General features: G+C 46.9%; 1 protein-coding gene and 1 long non-coding RNA gene across 4 annotated transcripts in view; one reads left to right on the top strand and one right to left on the bottom strand.

Annotated features, from left to right (window-relative positions):
* The window catches only part of LOC126536301 (tRNA pseudouridine synthase-like 1), a 70,185-nt gene that overhangs the window by 39,686 nt on the left and 4,076 nt on the right, over positions 1-26,423 (top strand). For all 3 annotated transcript variants that reach the window (XM_050183221.3, XM_055073106.2, XM_055073098.2), the window contains one exon: positions 15,301-15,535. In XM_050183221.3, the coding sequence (XP_050039178.2) occupies positions 15,301-15,535 (235 nt within the window). The remainder of the gene's footprint in view (positions 1-15,300; positions 15,536-26,423) is intronic.
* Positions 997-26,278, bottom strand: LOC129385931 (uncharacterized). The gene is made up of 2 exons (XR_008613401.2): positions 26,189-26,278; positions 997-1,451 (listed from the first exon to the last, which is right to left on the bottom strand). It is a non-coding gene; the product is annotated as an uncharacterized lncRNA (long non-coding RNA).

Here is a 26,423-nt window from a genome sequence, read left to right on the forward strand (position 1 = left end):
AAGCACGCACAGCAGAACGTTTTACTAAGCTAAATCGCGAGAAAAAAATATACTGCAGAATATCTCGTCTCTTTTTAAGTGCAAGAAAGCGGGACAAAAATTAGCAATACGCACCGCATTTTAAGGGGCACAACAGGCGATTTGACGGAATAGATCAGGTTCGGACATTCTGCACGGGTTTCGAGGCGAGTGCTGGCAACTCCACTAACTGCACTAGCAACTGTAAGTGACGCTTTCAAAATTCTGCTGCCATGGGTTGGGCACCCCAGTCTTTCCCCACATTTCAAGGCAACGAATTTGAAGCAAACGACGTGCGCGGTAACAGAAAACCACCACTTCTTACCTGCCTCCATGCCTGTGACTGTAGGCACCACTAAAAGTTACCACGTACCAAACAATTTCACATGGTCCGGTACCCATGTGGGCCTATTCCTGCCCAAAAGGCAAAAGGCACAAGGCCCGGGAGAACGGTAGGGGCAGCGTCAGAAGAGGTTGGATAGCTGAGGCTAGTGGAACCACGTGACGCTCCCTCCAAGTATTTTCTTTCGTCCATGGCAGCTTGTAGCTTTGTGCATGCTGTGTTCTCGGCACTCACTTTTCGTTGAAGCGATAACATGAATGTCACTTCACTCGCTGCTGCTGTCACGTTTCCTCACTGGATCCAGTGTTTCGACAGCGAGTTTGCGCGGTCATTGAGTCAGATGTGTTCATGTTTGCTTTTGCGCGCATGGCACCATGCAGGTTAACTTAGTGTGCCTATGTTTACGAGTTTGCACGACCGATAAATCTACTCTCCTTTACTTCATAGAGCTGTCCACTAATTTGCTATCGCAATGGATGCTTCGCCTTTTGGGTGAAAGTGTGACTTTTTAGTAAAATAAATATGAGTGCCAGCGATCTTTACAAGCCTCTATTGAATCTGTCCTGGTTTTTTCCAGCGGCACAAATTAACACGAGAAATGACACAGACGACAGAGAAGCACACATGGACAGGGCTGACTCTCAACTGAAAGTTTATTGAGCGCGATGTGAACACGAACGTGAATATGCATGCGCAACAGAAATAAAAAAATAACTAAAAGAGAACAAAAAGACATGACACAATCTGTTTATCGCTTGTGCTTGTTTTTAAAGAATTCGATTTCCTTATCGCTTAAGCAGGTGGACGGCTGACTGATGCACCTCGTACTGTCTTTGCTAATGTGATACCTATCTGGGATTATTAGAAAGAAAGCTGGACAAACTAATTCAAAGATAAAACAAGGCCAACTAGCCCAGCTGTTATCTGTGCAATGTGCAATTTCATAATATAGACATAAGACCCCTTGGGAAATGAGGAAATGTTAATTTTGCTCTATACAGTACAATGCTCGTTCCCGGCTTTTGGTGCATGCATCCAAAGTTGTGGCAGCACTTCCTGCATGCAACTCCACTGCACGGCACGGCATCCGCTGAAAAAGTAAATTACAAGCATGTGTCATTTCAGTATTTGAAGGGCCTCACACCAAGCCCTATTGAAAATTTCAGTTATACGCTAGAAGTTGTTACGTGCCCTCTAGGCAGCGTTCTACCACAAAATTTTTTCAAATTGCTTCATTAATAGCCGAGATAAAAATACTTCAGTGCCGTGAACTCATGGTTTCAGGAGGCAAGCATCACCAACATAAAACTCTCCACTTGCCCCATCTAGCCTGCGCAAACGAAAATCCTTCCTTGTGTTCTCCAATACCGGAGCTTGAGGATCGCATGACGTTTATGTCACAGGCCCCACCTTTCTTTTTTTCCTCTTGCTTTCTTGCTGCGCAGTGCACTTCCGCTGACAGTGTCGCACGCAAGTGTTCGTTTGTCTCGCTTTGCGCAGCGCACAATTTTGTGCGCTGTGCATGAGAACACCTTGCTGAGGCACGAACACTGAGGCAAGCACATGCGGATCACAGAGTGTGATTGCGTGCCGGAACGTGGTAAAAAATGATGTAGTTTCGTTGTCTGCACGACTCACTAGAGTCCTTCGCCCTGTTGCCCCTCTCTAACTAAAAAAAACCTAGGGTTGTTATTTCATTTCTCAGCCACAATTATAGAGGCATGCCTCTGTAAGCAGGGTTAGAGAACTATATGTTGCTTGTTCTCAGGGACGCACTAATAACTTACGTTTTTTGGAGGTATTCCATGCTACAAGGAACGAAAGTTTTTTTTTTTTTTTTACATAACACAAGGATATGCGCAAGCTTATACTTATGTTGTCCAAAGAATAAAAGGATTATAGAAGCGGTGATTTAGCAAATGAGCAACACATTGCTAAGTTTTAGGAAGGAAAAATAGAAAATATGATATTTGGAGAGCACCACTGGAAAACCAAATCTCGAGTATTGTGTTTCTGCCATCTGGTGGGAGACTGTAGAACTAAATGGGTGTCTCCAAAAAATGTATATATCTATCACGGGACACAGTATTGAACCACTGCCAGTATGACGTGGGACGACATGTGCATGTGATTAAAACACTCGGCCACGGCTTCCAACGATCCCGCAATGATATGCTTGTGTTTATCAAGATCACATGCAAATTTGTACGACTGTGTTTCAAAAATCACTTTTGGAAACTGTTATGCCACGTGTAGAGAGAGTTGAGATAGACATTCATTGAAAGCTGAGTCTCCGGACTACATACAATGTACTGGCTATTACGATACACGGTTTAGTTTTACCTCAGTAACTGTTTTTGTTTCGAAAATCGAGTACAAATTTTCGTCGTTTCCATGGGCCTCCATTGCTGAAACATTAACCACTCCGAGAACAAAATTCTTCACAGCATATTCACTGCATTTGTCTCGTGTGGCTTGTCTCCAAGGGCCTGTGTGTCACCTGCCTTTTTCAATAATTGTATTGGACCGCAAAAACTTCTCAAAATGCTGGACTGAGAAAGCCGCCATCATCGGCTCACCCTCACACGCTTTCACTCACAGTGTACGGTGACAGTGGCAATGCCCTTGGACTTTATACGGAACACGACGATGGCAGAAACGCCCCTGGAATGTCCATATAATTGCTGTCGCAATAAAGCATAATGTTGCGGCGAAATGCCTCAAAATTAGCAAATGCGCGTTATGTGTCCGGCTACAATGGGTCCTCAAATGTGTATAGCACACATGACTAATGCGGCTTTATATATCGAACTTCATTAATCGCCAACCAATAATTCGGGCTCGACAGGGATCACCTAAAAGTCCGGATAATCGAGAGTCGGAAATATCAAATTCGCCAGAAAACAAGTTACTTTATTCCACGAGCGGCTAGAAAAGTGCCATATTCTTGAGTGGCCACTTTAGGAGATATGTTCACTTTGATGGGATTACGTGTCACTAGCGTCGGACGCGCCGGCGTCTACAAGCAACTCCACTCTTGGCACTGCACACATACAGGAAGGCTATCGTCCTTTGACGAGTCCAGTGTATAGTTGCACGAAATATCCGGAAAGTATCCCCTACAGGGACATCTAAAAATAAAGCCACAGTTTGCCAACGCGCGCTTCATTGCGCACATACGCTTGCCTACGATCTGGTCAGTCCGTATCTCTACCGTGGTCATGCTGTCGTCACAGATATACGAAAGCACAATCAATGCATGCGGCGAATCTTCAATCGATTTTATAGGGATGCCTCTTCCAGTGCCACTCCTTCGCACTTTTTAGTGACAAGAGCGGTGCTACACCTGCATTATCAGTGGTATCAGCCACCTGCATACGGTGGAGGGTAAGGGCGACGTATAGAATCCAGCAAAATGCATCGCTAGAAATCGCGGCCCAGAAGTCGACCATGCTATCATTTCCGAATGAGGGCGGGTTTTGTCAGCAACAGACACTGTCCTCATCGGCACAGACATCATAAGTAGAGTCGGTGCCACTTAAACAACTTGAAGTTGCCACGACCATGTCGCTATTTAACACATCAATGAACAAATGCTGGAAGCGCGTAGCCAGCATCGCAGGACTCACGAGTGGCTTGCCGGGGTCTCTACGGTTTGAGTTAACTGGGTTAACTAGGCTTCGCTAGTTTCGATTTGCAGGAGGGGTCGGCAACATGGTCGACCACCATGCCCCGTCAATGCCAGCGATGTATCAAAGCCAAAATATCGCTACTTCCGCTCAACTCGGCAGTGAAATTAGCATGCAGTCGTACAGGCGCAGTCTGAATTATTGAATGACTTGCCTTAAGGTATCCAAAATTTTGGCTGTACATACTTCTGCATTAATAATGCAAAGAAGGGGTAAGGTGTGTAGACACAGACACACTAGAAGTGGACAACACGGTGTTCGTGTTGTCCACTTCTCTTCTCTTGAGTCTGTGTCTGCAAGCCTTACCCCTTCATTGCATCATGAATCCCTACCAACTAGCTCAGCTTTCTGTCGTTCTTAGCTTATGCATTAAATTTATGGGCCACTGATGGAGCCTCGAAGTAGCCCGAATAATCGAGCTTGTTTAAATTGCTGGTTTCCACATACTCGGTTGGCGCCAATTGTGAATCGGCCAATTGCTGAACAGAGGCTTCCACTTTACGAGGAAAAGCAGACTATTTAAAAGTGCCTGGTGTCATCTAGATCAATGCTTGAGCGTTACAAGGGGCTCATCAAGGCTGGCCTGGCTCAGAAAAGCATCGATGACATTGAGTCAGGCCAGGTATTTCGGACTGATTCTAGAGCCTTGCTAAAAACATGGATCATGTGGCAGCTGTTAATGAAAAATTCATAAGGTGTAAAAGGCAATGTCTAAGCAGCTTCACTCATCTTGAAGTAAACTAATTACAGCACGCTGTGTGAACAGGTTTGTTTTCTTCATGTAAATTAAACAAATACTCAAATTCAGGTTTCACTTTTTGTTTTGAGAGGTAGACCAGCATTGTTTTACAGCAAGCAAATACTGCCTGGAATAACACTTATCAATTTTAAGTGTTCGAAATAGCTTAGGACGTGTCCAGCAGTTGGCATTTGTGGTGTCCAGCCTAGCACCACAGTTTGTTTGTCAGGTCGATAATGTGCAGCGAACAGAAAGCGTGCACTGCAACCTGCCTGCCAGCTCATCTCGACCAGCCAAGCAACAACGTACCTGTGGCAATAAACGTTGCTCCCTCCCCCCACTGGAAACTTGACTACTCCTTCACATGAACTACACAACACAATAACTGGCAAAGAAGATGGGATTTGAACGTGTCGTTTTTCAGTTCAGAAGGTGAGCGTTTCCGAAATTTGCTCGGTGAAAAAGACAGTCTTTTTGCAGTGTGCGAAGCTAGTGACTGTTGTCATGACTGGGGCTGAGGAAGCAGTGACGCACTTCGCTGGGTGACTGGGCTAGCTGGAACTCTTCGACAAGTCCGCCAGCGATTGTGCCTCGTATGAGGAGCGGCTCACGTCGTTCCTGATTGTCAATCGAGTACCTGTCAAGGAAAAGGTACACGTCTTCTTGAGCTTGATCGGTCCCCAAGACCTACGGGTTGTTAAATTCATTAACAGCTCCAGAACTGCCTTCTACAAAGAGTTTTGAAGTCCTCAAGAAAGTCTTTAGCGACCACCTGTCCCCAAAGCCATCCCTCATAGGAGAGCGGGCCAAGGTTCACCGTAGGTGGCAAGGGGAGGCTTCGTAAACTGTTGCAAACGTGTCAGTTTGGAAGTGACCCTGACAAGTTTCTTCAGACTGCTTCGTGCGCAGCCTGCTACGAGAAGACATTCAGCGAGTGCTTTTCACGGAAGATGGCAAGCTTCTGTTCCAGAAAGTGGTGGAGCGGGCTCATTCAATGGAAGTGGCTAAGAAGAGGGCTATTAAGGCATGTGGCAGCAAAGCTGCAGTTGGCGATGTGCACAAGGGGCACATCGCCAACACATCGCCAATCTCTGGATCCAAACAGGCCGCCATTGGAATCTGAACCTGGCAACATTTAATGCTAGAACGTTACCTAGTGAGGCGAGTCTAGCAGTGCTATTGGAGGAATTAGCGGGCAGTAAATGGGATATAATAGGGCTCAGTGAGGTTAAGAGGACAAAAGAAGCATATACAGTGCTAAAAAGCGGGCACGTCCTGTGCTACCAGGGCTTAGCGGAGAGACGAGAACTAGGAGTCGGATTACTGATTAATAAGGATATAGCTGGTAACATACAGAAATTCTATAGCATTAACAAGAGGGTGGCAGGTCTTGTTGTGAAACTTAATAGGAAGTACAAATTGAAGGTTGTACAAGTCTACGCCCCTACATGTCAGTCATGATGACCAGGAAGTCGAAAGCTTCTATGAAGACGTGGAATCGGCGATGGGTAAAGTCAAAACAAAATACACTATACTGATTGGCAACTTCAATGCCAAGGTAGGCAAGAAGCAGGCTGGAGACAACTCAGTGGGGGAATATGGCATAGGTTTTAGGAATAGCAGGGGAGAGTTATTAGTAGAGTTTGCAGAACAGAATAATGTGCGGATAATGAATACCTTCTTCTGCAAGTGGGATAGCCGAAAGTGGACATGGAGGAGCCCGAATGGCGAGACTAGAAATGAAATAGACTTCATACTCTGCGCTAACCCTGGCATCGTACAAGGTGTGGATGTGCTCGGCAAGGTGTGCTGCAGTGACCTTAGGATGGTAAGAACTCGAATTAGCCTAGACTTGAGGAGGGAACGGAAGAAACTGCTGCATAAGAAGCCGATCAATGAGTTAGCGGTAAGAGGTAAAATAGAGGAATTCCCTACAAGCTACAGAACAGGTATTCGGCTTTAACTCAGGAAAAGGACTTTAGTGTTGAAGCAATGAACGACAATCTTATGGGCATCATTAAGGAGTGTTCAATAGAACCGGTGGTAACTTTGTTAGACAGGATACCAGTAAGCTATCGCAGGAGACAAAAGAGCTGATTAAGAAGCACCAATGTATGAAAACCTCTAATCCTATAGCTAGAATAGAACTGGCAGAACTTTCTAAGTTAATCAACAAGCGTAAGACAGCGGACATAAGGAACTATAATATGGATAGAATTGAACAGGCTCTCAGGAACGGAGGAAGCCTAAAAGCAGTGAAGAAGAAACAGCAATAGGCAAAAATCAGATGTGTGCGTTAAGAGACAAAGCCGGCAATATCGTTACTAATATGGATGAGATAGTTCAAGGGGCTGAAGAGTTTTATAGAGATTTATACAGCACCAGTAGCACCCACGACGATAATGGAAGAGAGAATAGTCTAGAGGAATTCGAAATCCCACAGGTAACACCGGAAGAAGTAAAGAAAGCCTTGGGAGCTATGCAAAGGGTGAAGGCAGCTGGGGAGGATCAGGTAACCGCAGATTTGTTGAAGGATGGTGGGCAGATTGTTCTAGAGAAACTGGCCACCCTGTATACGCAATGCCTCATGATCTCGAGTATACCGGAATCTTGGAAGAATGCTAACATAATCCTAATCCATAAGAAAGGGGACGCCAAAGATTTGAAAAATTATAGACCGATCAGCTTACTGTCAGTTGCCTACAAAGTATTTATTAAGGTAATCGCAACTAGAATCAGGAGCACCTTAGGCTTCTGTCAGGCAAAGGACCAGGCAGAATTCCACAAAGGCTACTCAACAATAGACCATATTCACACTATCAATCGTGATAGAGAAATGTGCGGAATATAACCAACCCTTATGTATAGCTTTCATTGATTACGAGAAAGCGTTTGATCAGTGGAAACCTCAGCACTCATGGAAGCATTACAGAATCAGGGTGTAGACGAGCCGTATGTAAAAATACTGAAAGATGTCTATAGCGGCTCCACTACCACTGTAGTCCTCCATAAAGAAAGCACCAAAATCCCAATAAAGAAGGGCGTCAGGCAGGGAGATACAATCTCTCCAATGGTATTCACAGCCTGTTTACAGGAGGTATTCAGAGACCTGGATTGGGAAGAATTGGGGATAAGAGTTAACATAGAATACCTTAGTAACTTGCGATTCGCTGATGATATTGCCTTGCTTAGTAACTCAGGGGACCAATTGTAGTACATGCTCACTGACCTGGAGAGGCAAAGCAGAAGGGTGGGTCTAAAAATTAATCTGCAGAAAACTAAAGTAATGTTTAACAGTCTCGGAAGAGAACAGCAGTTTATGATAGGTAGCGAGGCACTAGAAGTGGTAAAGGAAAACATCGTAAAGGAATACAGGTGAGACTTTTTCGAAGAAAAAGCAGGTGAAAAAGAATAGGAAGATGCTGATGGTTGTGTCGCGGAAAGCTTTGACCCTCAGTCTAAACGGCATGTCGGCAGCTCAGCTCGACCCTGGCACTGTACCGATCACGATTGACGCTGTCTTGGTGAACGTGGAGCTAGACACGGGAGCAGCTGTTTCCGTCATGTCAACGACGCAGTTCCGTCGACTTTTCCCTTCTGCTGTACCGGAGCCTACTACAGTTAAACTTCGTACCCATACAGAAGCACTGGTAACGACCCCAGGGGGTCTCCTCGATCAACGAGCTGCACGGCGACCATTTTGCAAGTCTTCTGCTCTACATCATGGACCAGAAGGGACCGTCTCTACTGGGCAGGGAGTGGCTCCACGCCGTCCGGCTGGCGTGGGTGAAAATCTGGAACCTGAACAATATTACAAGGTCAAACACGACTACTTATATGAGCGTTAAAAAGAGGCTTGACGCATTGCTGGCGAAGTATCAACCCCTTTTCAAAGACAAATTGGGCGCAACAACGGAAGGGTGCGCCGAGATTCCTAAAACTCAGGAATGTTCTGTTTGCATTGCAAGAAGCTTTCGATGCTGAATAGGCTGAAATGGAACAGTTGGGAATTATATTGCTGCTTACAACGTCAGAGTAGGCTTTGCCGGTGTTATGTCAGGTTCTTGGGGAAATATCGTGCATACAAGGGCAACCTTGGTGCAAATAGCACTTTGCTGGAATTTCGAGTAACGCTCACTACACTCCTGAGTTTCTTAATATAAAGTCCACTGCAGAATAGAAAAATCTTTGGATGTCATATCACTGAATAGTACTGAGCCCTATAACTGTCCTTTTACAAAAACTGAACTCTTCGATGCGATCAGTTTAGGCAAGAGCCGTTCAGCAGGTCTGGAAAACATACACTACAAAATGCTGCAACACCTACACATGAACACATATGACACAATCCTTCACCTCTTCAACAGGTTGTGGGTGGAAGGCTATTTTTCAAAAGCATGGAAGAAGGCGATAGTTATACCACTTCTAAAACCTGGAAAGGAACACTCTTACCCGAATAGTTATCATCCCATTGCTTTAACCAGCTGTTAAGGAAAAACATTTGAAAAAATGGTTAACAAACGGCTTGTGCACCTTTTGGAAAATAACGGGTTACTTGATCAGTACCAGTGTGGCTTTAGAGCCAATCGCAGTGCAATCGACCAATTAGTCAGGTTAGAAAGAAGAATATGTGAATCTCATCCAAAGGCAACATTGTGTCTCCGTTTTCTTTGACTTATCAAAAGCGTATGATACGACGTGGACACTTGCACGGATGGCACGGATGGAATGGACTTGCACGAATAAGGAATAAAAGGGCACATGCTTCTGGAGCTATCTGGAGGACCAAATTTTTCAGGTAATGTTTGGGGAGCAACTTTCTCTAACTTTTTTATACAGATAAATGGGGTGCTGCAAGGTGGAGTATTAAGTGTTACACCATTTTTAGTGAAGCTCAACTCAATAACTACAGTTATTCCGTCTTTCTTAATGTATTCTTTATACGTCGATGACATTCAACTTTGCTGCTCCTCTTGTAATATGGTTACTTGCGAGTGCCAACTCCAGTTGGGCGTAAACTCTATAGTGCGATGGTCAGATAAAATGGTTTTAAATTTTGCGCAGGAAAAAACAATATGCGTACCTTTCAGCCTATACCGAAGGCTCACACCGGACTCAACATTACATATTAAAGGACTGCAAATCACAGTAAAGAATGAACACAAGTTTCTTGGTGTAATCTTGGTGTAATGTCTGAAACATGGCTAACACCAGTAGATGGCAATATATTTGGTCTGCCAGGATATATCAGTGAATATAGTTACCGTGGGGTTCAGCAAAGTGGTGCATCTGCCATTTTTGTGAATTAGTCGATTGCATACACTCGTCATCAGGATCTTTTGTTCCGCAATTTGTTGTGCGAGTCTGTCTCGGTGGAGTTCTGCCGCAATGTCCTGTCACTCAATAACTGGAATACAATCCTGACATTCATTTAATGTTCCCCATCATCATCGTATTCAGACTTTTGTTCACAACTAGAAGAAATACTCAGCGTCTTAACCAATGAAAACAAGAACATCATCATTTGTGGTGACATCAACATAAACATACTTAATCCCAACTGTCAGTCATGCTCTGATTTTACCAACTGCTTATTTAGCTTATTTATTTAGGGGACAAACTGCAGGGCCCCTTGTCGACGCTGGCCTCAACGCGATGCTTGGTAGTCGCGACCAGCACGGTCAATGGGCAGGTCCCAGCTGTGTTCTCCGGCAGACGTCAGTAGGGCCAGGTGCAAAATCAGCGCTTATGAGTGGTTGGTGCACGGGTCGTAGCCGCGCTCTTTGGGAAGCGTCGGTCGGGCTGGGATGCAGGAGCAGCACTCGGCAACGGTCAGCAAGACCCAGGTTGTAGGTTAGGCCTGGGTCTTCTCGTCTGACCGGCCAGTTGGCTCCATCGACCAGGCTCAGTTTGTCCATGGACCGTCATCCGCAGACATCCCCGGAACAGTCTGGTCCTTTGGAATAGCAGGGCTGCCTCCTGGCTCCGCCTAGGCATGCTTTTCTTTTCCCTGCTCCACAAACTGGCACCTGCTTCTTGCCAGTCTTCCCAGCCCCCGCAGTGCACGCTCTCCTCTTCTCTTCTCCCTTTTTCATTTGCCACCACCTATTTTTTTCCAGGCTGTGGCTTCTTCTTTGGCTTATGTTGCATGTGTCAAGGACCTCTCACAACACAAGCACAACGTCAAGCGCATATCACACTGGAGGTACCTATAATCAAACAAGATGGTAGCATATGGAGTTGCGGTGACTACAAGATGACTGTTAACTCGTGCCTTGATGTTGACCGCTACCCTTTACTGTATGTGGATGACCTGTTCACAGCCTTGTTGGGAGGTAGGCATTTCTTGAAGATTGATCTCAACCGGGCCTATCAGCAAGTGGTCATGTCGGAGTTGTCAAAACAATACCACACGTTGAATACGCAGAAAGGATTGTTTGCTGTTAATCGAGTCGCGTTTGGAATTTCGTCTGCGCCTGGGATTTTCCTAAGAATAATTGACACCATGCTGAAGGGTTTACACAGGGTTTGCTGCTACCTAGACGACAATCTGGTGACTGGTAAAAATAACGAAGAGGGCTTTCATCAATCTGGAAGCTGTGTTAAAACGACTTCTTGAAAGAGGTGCCTGCGTCAAGAAAGAGAAGTGTTCGTTTTTCCGACAGGAACTTTGCTACCTCGGACACAGAATCATCGCACAGGGCATCTCGGCAGTGACGGAGAAGCTTGATGCACTTCGCGACACTCCAGCCCCTAAAGATAGGCAGCAGCTGCAGTCATTCCTGGGAGTTGTCAATTTCTACAGCAAGTTACTTCCTAAGCTAGCAACGGTGGTGCAGCCATTTCTTCAGGTTGCTATGTAAAAACGCCCCGTGGTGCTGGTATGAGTGTTGCCAAAAAGCGTTGACCAAGATAAAGAGCTTGCTAGACTCTCTGCTGACTCTGGCACATTACGACCCGTGCAAACCGTTGCAGCTATCATGTGACGCCTCGCACTATGATTTAGGCGTGGTCCTTTCTCATGTTTTGGATGATGGCAGCACAAAGCCAATCGCTTTCGCATTGCATACATTGACTGATGCCGAAAAGAAATACAGCCAGCTTGAGAAAGAGGCCCTTGCAATATTATCTAGTGTTAAGAAGTTTCATTTCTATGTTTACGGCGTTCGTTCACAATAGTCATTGACCATAAACCGCTTCAAACAATCTTGGACCCGACAACCGGCATTCGGACCATCACAGCGGCGCATTTGTAGCACTGAGCTGTCACATTGTCAGCTTACCGGTATTCGTTTATCTTCAGAAGATCAATCGAGAATGCTGAAGCCGACTTCTTTTCGCGCCTCCAGCTATCAATCGTGAAAGACGGAACACAAGAGAAAAAACTTTTTATTCATTGTGGTTGCAATCAATGCCAGTTTCAAGCCAGGACATTGCCCAAACAACAGCTCGGGACCCCTTGCTTTGTGAAGTGATATATTTTGTAAGCGTGGCGTGGCCGTCGTCTGTGACTGAAAACGATTTGAAGCCTTTTTTTGACAGATGCAACGAGCTCACAGTTCACCAAGGCTTCATCATGTTCGGATGCGAGTGATCGTGCTGGCAAAGTTGCGCAGCTTGCTGCTGGGCGAACTTCATGAAAGGCACCCAGGCGTTGTGCGCAACATGCATCTGGTGTGCAGCTACGTGTGGTGGCCGTCCATTGAGGCCGACCTCGATCATCAGGTCAAGGCCTGTGTAAGTTGTCAAGAACAATGTTGCGGGCTGTGCAAAGCGCCCCTGCATCCTTGGTCTTGGCCAACAGCACCGTGGCAGCGCTTACATAGATTTTGCTGCCCCCTTTTTGCACGGCATGTTTCTTGTAGTCGTGGACACACACTCCAAGTGGCCGGAAGTGTCTGTTATGCGCTTGACTACGGCAGATGCTACAGTTGACAAATTGAGAGAGCTGTTCGTGCAGTTTGGCTTCCCAGAAACCATTGTTATTGATAACGGCCCGCAGTTCACTTCCGAAGAGTTCAGGCTTTTTGTGAAGGAATTGGGCTGTCATCACGTGCTTACAGCACCGTATCATCCCAGCTCAAATGGGCTTGCAGAGCGTTTTATTCAGACACTTGAAAAAGCTCTTCGTAAACCTAGCGGAGCGGACACATTACATCTGAGGCTTAAAGAGTTTTTGCTTACCTATCCCAACGCACCCCATGTGATAATAAATGAGTCACCAGCAAACTTGTTCCTAGGACTACAGCTGCAAAATCAACTCGATGTTGTCAAGCCAGCAGTGGCAGGAAGAGTTGTGTATAATCAGTTTAACAATCCGTGGCTCGCCCATGTCGTGATCGTGATATAACAGTCGGTGACCGAGTGATGGCTCGTAATTATCGAGGAAGACCAAATTGGGGTTCCTGGTGTTGTTGTAGGGCAGTCCGACCATTCGTCTTTTGCTGTTTGTGCTTCCGCATCCAGAGGCAGTTTCACCTGGCATTGTCACAAGGACCAGCTGTTCGCGCGGACCACGGATTCAAACTGTGAGGCATCTGACCAGGAGGGATACGAGTTCTTGGTGTTTCAACCAGGCATCGACCCAGTGACCTCCTCAGCTCCTGCCGCTTCGCGAGAGATCCAGATGGCGGGTGCAAGACGCCATCCAACTAGCGTCGACCACCGGACAGATATCAAGCTGGAGTTTAGCTTGTTAAATTAGCCAATATAAAATGGGAGAGATGTGGTGTCCAGCCTAGCGCCGCTGTATGTTGTTAGGTCGATAATGCACAGGCGTGCAAAACTAATAAAAGGCATGTGCCGCAACCTGCCCGCTGGCTCCTCTCGACCAACCGCGCACCAACGAACATGTGGCAGTAAACGTCGCTTGCCCCCCCCTGGGAACTTGTCTGCTCCTTCGCATGAACCACTAAACACAACAGCATCCATTACCTTCAAAGTGCTCCTAAATTTGTATTTGATTGCTCCAAACTGCTCTAAAATTAAGATTTTGCTACTTAATTAAGTGGGCAGCTGCCACCTTAACTCTCTTTTCCAATTCCGATGAAGTCGTCAAAGAAGACACCATTGAAATCAAAAACAACCTTGCTGTCTAAATGAGCTGGCGGCTGAGCAGCAATCTTGGCGGGAAGGCCATGTGGGCGCACAAGAAATCGTAGTCATGCCTTCCTATGCACTTAACATTGCATTTTTCATAGCTTTGTTCACGTGACGTGTTCACGCACACGATAAAGCTACAATATGTGCTTTTCTAAGCATTTTCTTGTCGATGCGAGGTGTCATGTCACAGCAACGCCTTCCAGACAGTTCCAGATCCATTCCGTTACTTAACTGTCTCCTTATCTGTCTACGGAGATGTCTCCGTGCTGGCCACGATTGGAACACATCAGGCGCCCGGCAACAGTGGCCACGCCGCAATCCGGCGAGGTTCGTTTCCACGTAACCTTCAAAATTTTTATGTCCACGAGACGTGTGGTGAAGATTGTTTTCGAATCCGCCACTTAGCTGTGCTCAACAACCCTGCCTCGCTTTTCTTTACTTCCACATTTCTTGCATAATTTATTAATATATTCTCCTAAGAAACCTTGTACGTTACGTTTCACATTGTCTTCAAATTTTTTTTTCAATATAATTCCGTAATCCCAAATAGATTACTTAACATATCATCCTAGATATGAAGTCCGGTGCATGTGGAACTGTATATGGAAGTGGTTCACTCATAATCTTGTCATCTGTTTTTAGTCACTGAATTGATATAGACATCTGTGTTGTCACACATGGCGAAAAGCAACCTTGAAGTGTGTAAAAATTCAGGATGCAGCAACACGGCAATGTATTACACGTAGTTCCAGCTTCATGTTTGTGTTTAGGCATTGAAATGCAGTTTTTACAGACGCAAACATGAGGAGATAGTTACATCTTCCGCATACATAGAGATGCAACTTTTGTCATCAACCGTGGTATTCAAATTAAAGAACAATGGCTTTCACATTCAATAAAGATTAGTCTGAAAAACAATTATGACCCGTGCCAGTGTTCTGGTCTCAGGAGGATATATGAAACACTTCTCAGAGGACATATCACTGAATGGGTTTTCCCTAAACATGGCAACATAAGGTGGTATTCTTAAGCGATGACTTTCGGGGATACGAACCCATTTGCATGACTCAGCACCGAATGACGGGGTTCCTGACTCTGTGCTTGGCACACGCAGTGCGAGGAACACTGTCGATCGTGTATTTTGGTGTGTCCGGTGCCGAGTAATGCGAACCCTCGAGAAAGTGAGCGTATCCCCAAACGTGATCGCTCTAGAATGATGCCAACATATTATAAATGACTTAAAGAAGTTGTGAAGTGTTGTTGTAATTGCACTTATCACGAGAAATGGGAATTCCCCCTTCGGTTGTCGCCAGTACGTCTTGTCGCAAAACATTCTTTCTCCTTACACAACAAGAACAGGTTTCCAAAACACCTCTGCAGTGTGAGCAAGTGTGCTTTCTTTCACGCAGGCCTTTGAATGTCGACCGGGTGCACGAGGCAATGGAGCTTCTGAGTGGCGAGCACGACTTTCGTTCCTTTAAGGGTGTCAGTCGCACGCCCGAAGAAGAAGAGCGTAGCACAGTGCGGGAAGTGACTGAGTTCCGACTCCGGCCGGCAGCGCCCATAGACAGCGATGATCCGCTGTACGAAAACATCGACCTCTGGGAGTTTCACATTCGCTCTAGGTCTTTCCTCTACCGCCAGGTGCGTTTGCCCACGTTTCCTGCCTGTGGGACGGCTCTAAACCATGTGCAGTGCCATACTGCACGCTGTACGAGTGTGTGTGTTTTTTAGAGCACAACTCTCAGACGCCTGTTCCTGCGTTGAGTGTTGGTATCCCTCGGTGATGTAACCAAGTGAACGAGCAAAATGAATGACGAAAGAGTGAATGCGGAACATAGCGCGGTTGGGGGAGGGGGGGCGGTGAAATACGGCAAGAGCGAAGAGAGCAGGAGGAGGAGGGTTGTGGGAGATATGGGGTTCTCCTCCGTGCTCTTGGGACAAAGGAACGACAACACAGTAGTGCAAACAATCACAAGGGCATTTATTGCACCTTTCATAGATCAATGCCAGCTAGCCGAGTGGCTATCCACGAAACATGCCGATGGGCGCGCGACAAATCTAGAAGTCTGACTCACCGCGACCGGAAAACGAGCGAATATGTTCGCCCCATGCTGGATCCCAACGCCTGGTCGTTCGCGTGTTCGGTCACGCCAACGGTGGCGCGTTCGAAGGCGGCCACGCGAGACGGTCTCGCAGAAGCATGGGTCGGCGCGCACGCGGGACGTCCATGCTTTCCCCCGACCCGCCGGGAAAGGGAGGAAGCGCCTGTCTCCCGGCGCCCAAGCCACCTCGCCTGTCGGCGGCGTTAGCAGCTAATTAGCAGCGCAACACTCGCGCCATCTCTTGCACTGCGCCCCAACCACATCGACCGCCGCGGGCGTCACGCAGGCCACGCGGCGAAGCGGGATTGCAGGAGATGAGCTATGCGGGAAAACTAGATCTCAGGGGAGGCGTGAGAGTCACGCATCCCCACAGGGTGCAGCGGAAGTATGAGGAGGAAAGCAAAGGAAACCACCTTGAAGCACCACCAGGTGGTGCTCATGTGTGTGCATCCATTACAGGAGCATATGACAACGTAGACCGCAACATTTTGTGGGATATTCTGGAAGGGGAAGGCTTGGGTGATGATTGTCTACAACTTTCGAGAGAGATTTACCTGGAAAATACCGTTTTCATTGAATGGGAAGGGATGAGGACCGAGGAGAAAGTTGATATCAATAAGGGAATGAGGCAGGGGTGCCCTTTTCCCCCACTGCCGTTTACGATACACATGATGAGGATGGAGAGGGCGCTAGAAGGAAGTAATATTGGGTTTAATCTTTCCTACAAACAGGCAGGTACAGTAGTAGAGCAGCAACTTCCAGGTTTATTTTATACAGACAACATTGTGTTACTAGCTAACAAGCAAAGTGATGCGCAACGTCGGGCTAATATCTCTGGACAGGAAGGCGAGAATTTAGGTTTGAAATTTAGTATTAGAAAATCAGGTGTTATGGAATTAAATGAAAACAGTGAGCAGACAGTTGCAATACAGCGCCAGGAAATACCTTGGTATATGGATAAACGAAGTCAATAGATATATGGAACCACAGGAAGAACAGTAACAGTAAAGGGGAAGAGAAATGCCAGCCATAATGAAGCACAGAGCATTATGGGGATACAATAGGTACGAGGTGCTCCGAGGTATATGGAAAGGTGTAATGGTTCCAGGACTTGCCTTTGGAAATTCAGTTTGCTTGAAATCAGGGATACAATCAGGACCCGATGGGAACCAAACGTCAGTGTGACGCCTTGCACAGGGCGCTCACAGGAAGACTACAAATTTTAATTATTTTTATTTTTATTTTATTGTACCCTCAAGACCGAAGTATTACAGAGAAGAGTCGGTAAAAAACATGCACAAGTAAATAACAAAGCAGCAAAAGATGGTTAGTTATTACAGCAAAATTGATTAATTAATTGTATCTGGGAGTGATGATGTCTGATAAGGCCGAACGAAACTTTTTGTCCTTGATTATGACAACTGCGCTGGGAAGGTGGTTCCATTAGTGAGAGGTCCTAGGAATAAATGATTCGTTACAGGTTCTAGTGCGGCATTGAATTATTCCAACCATATGGCTATGATAAATGTGAGAGGAAATGTAGGTAGGAGATGATATAAGATTATTGTGCAGGTAGCAATTGTGGAAATATAGTTTATGAAATAAAGCAAGGTGAAAGCACTTACGCTAGGCTGGGAGAGGAGCAAGTAGCAGAATTTTTCATGGCAGTTACGCTTGATGTGCAGTTGTAATTGCTATGAATGCAACATGCAGCATTATTTTAGACGAGTTCAAGATGGTTGAATAAGGGTTTCGAGGTGCGGGTCGCAGATGGATGAGGCGTACTCTATTTTACTCCTAATAAGTGAAGGGAAGCGTAGCAGGGGGCGGCAGAAAGTTAGGTGGGCGGATGAGATTAAGAAGTTTGCAGGGACAACATGGCCACAATTAGTACGTGTCCGGGGTAGTTGGAGAAGTATGGGAGAGGCTTTTGCTTTGCAGTGGGCGTAACCAGGCTGATGATGAAGTGTTTTGTAGAGGATTAATTTTAATGATGTAGGAGCAGAAGAAAAATTTCGGCGAAGATAGCCTAGCATGCTGTTAGTATTGTGAAGTACCTTATCGATGTGCAACGACCAGGAAAGTGATGAGGTTATGTGGATGCCTAGGTATTTATAGGAGGTTACGACCTTTATGGGAGTATCATTAAGGTAATAGTTCGACGGAGGAATATTGCTGCGAGTTACACGCATACATTTACGTTTAGTTTAGTTAAGTTGCATTAACTATACGTCACACCAGTTGGAGATAGCGTTTATCATCTTTTAAGAATTTATCAGATTTGTCCTAGATTTCGCGGAGGATAACACAGTCATCTACGAAAAGGTAAATATTAGAACAAACGTCATTGGGTAAATCGTTAATGTAAATTAAGAAAAAAAAAGGGCCTATAACTGATCTTTGGGGCACACCAGAGTCTACAGGGTTAGATGGGGACATATGATTGTTGGACACAACATATTGTGACCGATTAAGGAGAAAATGCTCAAGCCACGCAAACAGGTTAGGATCAAGATTAAGTTTACTAAGTTTAAATAGAAGCAATTTATGACACACTTTGTCGAAGGCCTTGGCAAAATCAAAGAAAACACAGTCTGCGAATGAACCTTTGTCAAGAATAAGATGAAGGCTGTGAGTAAAAGAAAGAAGTTGAGTTTCACAAGAGAAGTTTTTCGGAAATTATGTTGTGCTTTTGTGAAAAATGAATTATTGTCGAAGTGCTATGCTAAATGTGAGTACAAAATATTGTAAAGGAGATTTATTGGGGTTCGTAGCGACCGCCGGTTTTACGATGCACCGAGCAGTTCCCGAGCTCGAGCTTCTGCTGCGCGCTTGATGCTGCCGATGCTGCTGACCCAGTGTGCACGTTCGTTATCTTCCTTACAATGGCCCCGTGGAAATAAAGGAGCCATTCTGGCGACTTAGGTTTCTGGAAGGACGGTAGAATCGTGATATGGCTTGAGACGCTGAACGTGAACGACTTCGCGGTTACGACGTCGCATGTCGGACGGCGGCGTTAGCGGCTCAATCAGGTAATTCACGGGTGATGTTCTCTCGAGAACGCGGTATGGCCCGTCGTACTTCGGAAGGAGTTTTGAAGCGAGCCCAGGCGTGCGGTGTGGCACTAACAACCAGACGAGAGCGCCCGGGAGAAAAGTGGGAGTCGAGTTCTGGCCATCGTGAACGGCTTTTTGACGGTTCTGGTCGTCCGAGGTGAATCGGCGGGCCAGCTGGCGACATTCCTCGGCGTGTCTGGCGGCTTTCGAGATCGGCAGGCATTCGGATGGGTCTTGCCGGTAGGGCAGAATGGTGTCGATATTTGTGTGCGAAGGATGACGGCCATAAAGAAGGTAAAAGGGTGAGAATCCGGTAGTGGCCTGAGTCGCGGTGTTGTAGGCATAGGTGACAAACGGAAGAACGAGGTCCCAATTAGAGTGATCAGGTAAAACATACATGGCGAGCATGTCACCAAGAGTTCGATTAAAGCGTTCCGTGGTACCGTTAGTCTGTGGGTGATAAGCAGTGCATTTACGATGAACAATAGCGCATTCAGCAAGCAGTTGTTCGATGACTTCAGATAAGAAGACGCGGCCTCTGTCGCTTAAAAGTTCACGTGGACCTCCATGACGAAGGAGAAAACGGTGAAGTATGAAATTGGCGACCTCTTGCGCTGTAGCATTTGGTAGAGCAGCGGTCTCCGCATAACGGGTTAAGTGGTCTAGCAACGATTATCCACCTGTTGCCGGTAGGAGTCAACGGAAGTGGCCCGTAGAGATCTATGCCCACGCGATCAAAGGGTCGGGATGGGCATTGCAGAGGCTGGAGTTCACCGGCAGAGTTGTGTGGTGGCGCTTTACGGCGTTGGCACTCACGACAAGAGCGGACGAACGTTCGAATGAAATTGTACATTCCCCGCCAGTAATAGCGGTGTCGAAGTCTTTCGTAGGTTTTGAAGACTCCCGCGTGGCCACACTGAGGGTCGACGTGGAACGAGGAGCAGAGCTCTGATCGCAAGGTTCTCGGAATGACGAGTAACCAGGTGCGTCCCTCTGGGGCATAGTTGCGTCGATATAGTAGCTGGTCTCGAATCGCAAAATGAGGAACTTGGCGCCGAAGCGTACGTGATGCTGGAACTTTCGACGTATCCGAGAGAAGGTCGAGCAGAGATGCAGTCCAGGGATCATTACGCTGTGCAGCAGCGATAGTGTCAACGTCCAGAGAGGATAATGTACACTCGCATGTGGAGTCGTCACGGGCCTTCGGGGCAAGCGGCGATCGGGATAGCGCGTCAGCATCGGAGTGCTTTCGCCCGGAACGGTAAACCACGCGGATGTCATATTCTTGGATTCGCAATGCCCAGCGGGCAAGGCGGCCGGATGGATCTTTGAGCGTCGACAGCCAACATAGTGCGTGGTGGTCGGTCACTACGTCAAACGATCGGCCGTATAAATATGGGCGAAACTTGCCAAGCGCCCACACAATGGCCAAACACTCCTTTTCCGTAACGCTGTAATTGGTTTCCGCCTTGGTTAACGTGCGACTCGCGTATGCGACAACGTATTCTGTGTGGCCAGGTTGACGCTGAGCCAACACAGCGCCAAGGCCTACACCGCTTGCATCGGTATGGATTTCGGTTGGCGCTTGAGGGTCAAAATGGCGAAGAATGGGTGGCGTCGTGAGAAGACGGCGCAAGGTTGCGAAGGCGTCGTCACACTCTGGAGACCATGATGAGAGATCTCTAGCGCCACCAAGGATCTGCGTGAGAGGCGATATAATTGACGGAAAGTTTCGAACGAATCGTCGGAAGTAAGAGCAGAGGCCGATAAAACTGCGTAGCTCTTTCATAGTGGTAGGTTTTGGGAACGCAGTAACAGCACGTAGCTTCTCGGGATCCGGGCGAGTGCCCTCCTTTGACACGGCATGGCCTAAAATTGTGAGCTGACGAACAGCAAATCTATACTTCTTCAGGTTAAGTTGCAACCCGGCGTTGGTCAAGCAAGTGAGCACGTGCTGGAGATGGAGCAGACGCGTTGCGAAATCAGGGGCGAACACCACAATATCGTCAAGATAGCAAAGACAGATTTTCCATTTGAGGCCACGTAGAACATTATCCATCATCCTTTCGAACGTAGCAGGAGCGTTGCAAAGTCCGAAAGGCATGACGGTGAATTCATACAAGCCGTCTGGTGTAACAAAGGCAGTTTTCGGGCGATCGGCCTCTGCCATCGGAACCTGCCAGTAGCCTGACCGCAAATGCAGTGAAGAAAGGAACTCGGCTCCCTGTAAACAGTCAAGAGCATCATCGATGCGTGGTAATGGGTAGACGTCCTTCAGCGTGATCTTTGTTCAAGCGTCGAAAATCAACACAGAAGCGGATGGAACCGTCGTTTTTTTGGACGAGGACTACGGGAAAGGCCCATGGGCTTTGGGAAGGTTGAATGACGCCTCGACGGAGCATGTCATCGACCTGGTCTGCAATGACGCGACGTTCCGTAGCGGACACGCGATATGGTCTTTGTCGCAGCGGTGAGTGAGAGCCAGTGTCAATGTAATGCTCGACCGTCGATGCGCGGCCAAGAGATGGTTGCGCAACGTCGAAAGAACGGCGGAAGTGCTGAAGGAGTGCGAGAAGTTGAGATCGCTGCGAATGTGGCAGATCTTCGGCGATGAATGGGCTGAACACACCAGTGCATGTTGAGTCGGGTAGGGAGAGGGCACTCAGTTCATGGACGGCAGTAGCAGGCGCTTCGTCGAGGACGGAGACGATTCGTGTTGAATCGACCGACTCGACGTAACCAAGGCATTCGCGGCGGAGCAGTGATAGCGGCGATGAAAGATGATTGTAAATGGGCATCGTGCTGACACCGGCGGCAAGGTCAAGAGCTGCAAAGGGCAAAGGAAGCGCTTTTCGGGTAACAAAATGATGAGAGAGCATGAAGAAGGCCGTCCCGTCAGATATGATACTACAGAAGACTGGTACGAATGCTGAAGAGCGCGGAGGAATACAGGTGTCTTCTTTCACGACAATTTTAGCGGCAGGATGAGCATCGACGGAGGCCAGGTCACCAAGGTGGAAAAGTTCAATCTCAGCCCGAGCGCAATTGATGATGGCGTTGTGGTGTGAGAGAAAATCCCATCCTAGAATAACGGCGTGGGAGCACGATGAAAGAACCATGAATTCAATCGTGTACAAAACGTCCTGTATGGTCACACGGGTAGTACAAGCAGCGGTAGGGCGAATGGGTTGAGCACTCGCCGTTCGGAGCGACAATCCAGACAGAGACGTCGTCACTTTATGAAGCGAACGGCAAAATCTTGCATCCATAACTGAAATAGCGGCACCGGTATCGACGAGGGCGACTGTAGCGACATCTTCGATAAACACATCAATGACATTAGCAGGTAAAGGAGGAGGACTTCGGCATGTTGACACTTGCGCAGTTCTTGCCTCAGGAACTGCATCGTCTAGTTTCCCTCTTCGTTAGAGACGGGCCGTCGACGCATAGGAGAAAGCGATCGGCGACGTGGGGAGGGTGACCGGAGGCGTTCGAAGCGAGGACGGCGATCAGTCTGGGAGCGAGCTGGTGATGGGTCGAAGGATCCGTAAGGCGCAGGTGGATCAGGCGGCACATAGGGCACGCGGCGATCGCCATTGAACGCCTGCGATCGGCGGCGGCAGAACCTTGCGACATGACCGGGATACTTACAGGCGAAGCATATAGGGCGATTGTCCGGCGTACGCCACGGGTTAGTGACGGCAGTGGTGGTACAGGGGACGGGAGGGGGAGGGCGGTGCACAGGCTGCTGGAAGCGACGCACGGGCACAGTGCTAGGGGCCATTGCAGCAACCGTAGCATAAGTGAGTGGTGTAGTCACAACATCTTGCTGGTGAACAGCCGGCAACGCTTCCGCGACCTCTTCATGGATCACGTTACGGAGATGAGACGGCAAAGTGCTGGCAGACTCCTGAGTAACGGACACCAGAGATAGCTGTCGTGCAACTTCTTCGCGGAAGAAATCCTTGATTTGGGTTATCAGGGAGGCTTGTTCTGGGCCGGTGGTCAGGCTGCAGAGTGACATCGCATTTGGTGTGGGATGTCGCCTTGTCAGAGCTCGCTGCTTACGCAACTCATCATAGCTCTGGCACAAGCTGATGACGTCGCCAACAGTGTGTGAGTCCTTGGCCAGAAGCATCTGGAACGCGTCATCATCGATTCCCTTCATGACGTGCTTGATCTTTTCCGCTTCCGTCATAGCAGCGTTCACGCGCCTGCACAAATCTAGAACGTCTTCTATATAGCTGGTGAATGTCTCACCCGTGTCCTGTGCGCGTGTACGCAAACGCTGCTCGGCTCGGAGTTTCCTGACGGTGGGTCGGTCAAATACTTCGGTAATCGAAGTCTTGAACACCGACCACGTTTGGATATCCCTCTCATGATTTCTGAACCAGAGACTGGCCACGCCCGCGAGATAGAATGATACGTAAGCCAGTTTATCTGAGTCATTCCATTTGTTATGAACGCTCACCCGCTTGTAGGACGACAGCCACTCTTCAACGTCGTTGTCGTCGGTTCCGCTGAAGATGGGAGGCTCCCGTTGGCGAACAGTACCAGGGCAAGAGACGGGTGGCGGTGGAAGAGTCTGCAGGTCGGCGTCCGGCATGGCAGAGGGTAGCGTCCGAGAACGGAGTTCCAGGATGGTAGATTGGAACGTTACCCAGCACGGCTCCACCACTTGTAAAGGAGATTTATTGGGGTTCGTAGCGACCGCCGGTTTTACGATGCACCGAGCAGTTCCCGAGCTCGAGCTTCTGCTGCGTGCTTGATGCTGCCGATGCTGCTGACCCAGTGTGCACGTTCGTTATCTTCCTTACAATATGTTCAAGAACCTTGCAAGGAATGCTGGTGAGGGAAATAGGGCGCTAGTTGAGGGGCGAATGTTTGCTACTGGACTTGTGAAGTGAGACCATCTTCCCTAATTTCAATCTGCAGGTAGCTGATGGGTATCTAAGGATTGATGAAAAATTTTTGAAAGCAGAACAGAGGAATAAACAATAGTATTTTTCAGCAATTTCGCATTAACCAAATCAGTACTGGGACTTGATGACAACTTCTGATCTTTAATTACATTTCAACCTCAAGAGGTGCAATGATAATAAGGTCCATAGGTGGGTAATTGTAAAACTCAAGAGTTGGAAGCACAGGGTCATTACATACGACAAAGTTGTTACAGAAAACAGAATTAAGGATGTGGGGACATACATCTTCGGGTACTGGTGAACCACTGTAATCGATCAGCGTGACCGAATTATCTTTGGAAAGTTTAATAACAGTTTGCGTCCTCAACAAGCTGCCGAAAAAATGCAATTTTGTCTCCTCTTATTTTTCGATAGAAGGTAGGATAATTGTCTTTGAAGCGGTTATGATGGGAACATTACGGCGTAAAAAAACATAAATATGGGCAAATGATCCCTTGTACCTGATGTTAATACACAAACGTCTGATTGAGCAACAGGGTAATTTGTAAAGCACAGGTCAAGAAAAGTATCACATTTGTTGGTCACCCTAGTAGGTATATCAATGACAATGATACTTTGGCAAGCAAAAGAATAAAATGTGTCAATAAGACGTTGATTATTGCTGTCCTCTGAGAGTAAGTTGATGTTAAAGTCGCCGGTAACAATGACGGGGAGGCCTATACATAGCAGGCAATGCAAAATATGTTCAAGGTATGCAAGGAACGCATTAACATTGCCAAAAGGAGGTCTGTAAAGTACAAGTAACATTGAATTGGTGCATTTTATTAGTAAGCTTTCATAGTGACGATGTACAAGCGAGTATTCAGAGATTACTTCAAACTGAAGATTATTTTGCACATACATTGCAATGCCCCCTCTTTGCTTGCCACTTCGTGAGACAGAAGCACACGTATACCCAGGAAAATGCACATTAGCGGATTTATCAGAAATCCACGTTTCAGTGAAACACAGAACTTCAAACTTATGATTCAGGTCATCCAGCAATGTATCAATTGACTCAGATTTATTCGTTAAACTGCGCACATTAAGATGAAGCAAGGAAAGCTGCCTTCCATCTTGCGAAACATTTAGGTGTCGGAAGGAAGTCACGTTATAATAGCCACATGTTTGATGACATGTCGCCATAAATTATTGCGTCATAACAGTGATAGGTGAAGACCGTCAAATACCTTATTGTATCTTGTCCAGATCTTCCACTGTTATTTTTATAACCAGGTCTTTTGAGCTACGCCGCACGAACATTTTGCCATCTTTGATCTACGCGAACTGATAATTCATTTCACGTGCCTTTGATTTCATTTCCCAAAACAGTTTTTTTTGTTCTGGACAGTCAGATTTTCGTTGAAGTAAACCTTCGATTCTAGTTTCCTCAGGTCTCTTTTCCTATTAAGTCAAGTATCTCGATTTAGGCTGGATGAAAAGTGCATCAATACGGGGGCCGGTTTATCAGAATCTTCTTTAGCAAGAAGTTGGTGAGTGGTTTCGATATCGGCTGCCGAGCGCTGTGGAAGCTCGAGGTGTTTAGCCAGTTCGTTTAGCTTATTGAGAAGATTTTCGTGCATTTGCCTATGAATTCCACATACTTCCATGTTTAATCTTCAACTATACTGATAGAGTTCACTAAGCTTGCTTATCTCTTGTTCTTTGGCTTCCACCTCAAGTTTTTCAACGCACTTTCTTAAGCCCGATATGTCATGTGCTTAGTACTTCATCATACTTTTTTGACACTTCACGCACTGATTTTTCAATGTCGTTCACAACCTCGATCATTCCCTCAAGAGCCTCAACTTTGGCTTTGATCTTCAGTAGCTCAGAAAGCTTCCAGCTATCTCCGTTATGTCTTTTGCAAGATATCCCTGAGGCTCTGAGCCTTTTATTGCAGTGTTTTGATTGATGCGGCTTTTCGTGGTTATACATGTTGCACATTTCCATAAGCTTTTTGCTTGCTCACTTTTCCTTTTGTAATTGCTCTCTGTTACTCCAGAGCACACACCGACATGGTAGTTGTAATTGCAGTCACAGCAAGTCAAATAAGTTTTATCCCTTGAGATGCACTCGTGACAAGTAATACATGCATCAGCCATTGGTGTGGCTCAGCAGCAGTGGCAACCGTACAATATGCTGCATTTAAAACAAGGAAAATACAGCACAAACCTGCAAAGGCGGAAGACAGTTTTTCTTTTAGATGCTCGCCGACGAAACCAAGCGGTGCCACTGCTGCCAAGCATGGGTGGAGCAGCTCCCGGTGGCAGTTCTTTTGTAGGCGTCCGGTGATGACGTAGGGCTTGATATCACTGGGCTGCTGGTCGTGGAATCTTGGTTTATGCTGAGTGCAACCAACCTGCAAAGGCAGAAGACGGTTTTTGAAGTGATTGCGTTTTGTAAATGC

This window comes from Dermacentor andersoni, chromosome 3 (assembly GCF_023375885.2).
Source record: "Dermacentor andersoni chromosome 3, qqDerAnde1_hic_scaffold, whole genome shotgun sequence".
Lineage (NCBI taxonomy): Eukaryota > Metazoa > Arthropoda > Arachnida > Ixodida > Ixodidae > Dermacentor > Dermacentor andersoni.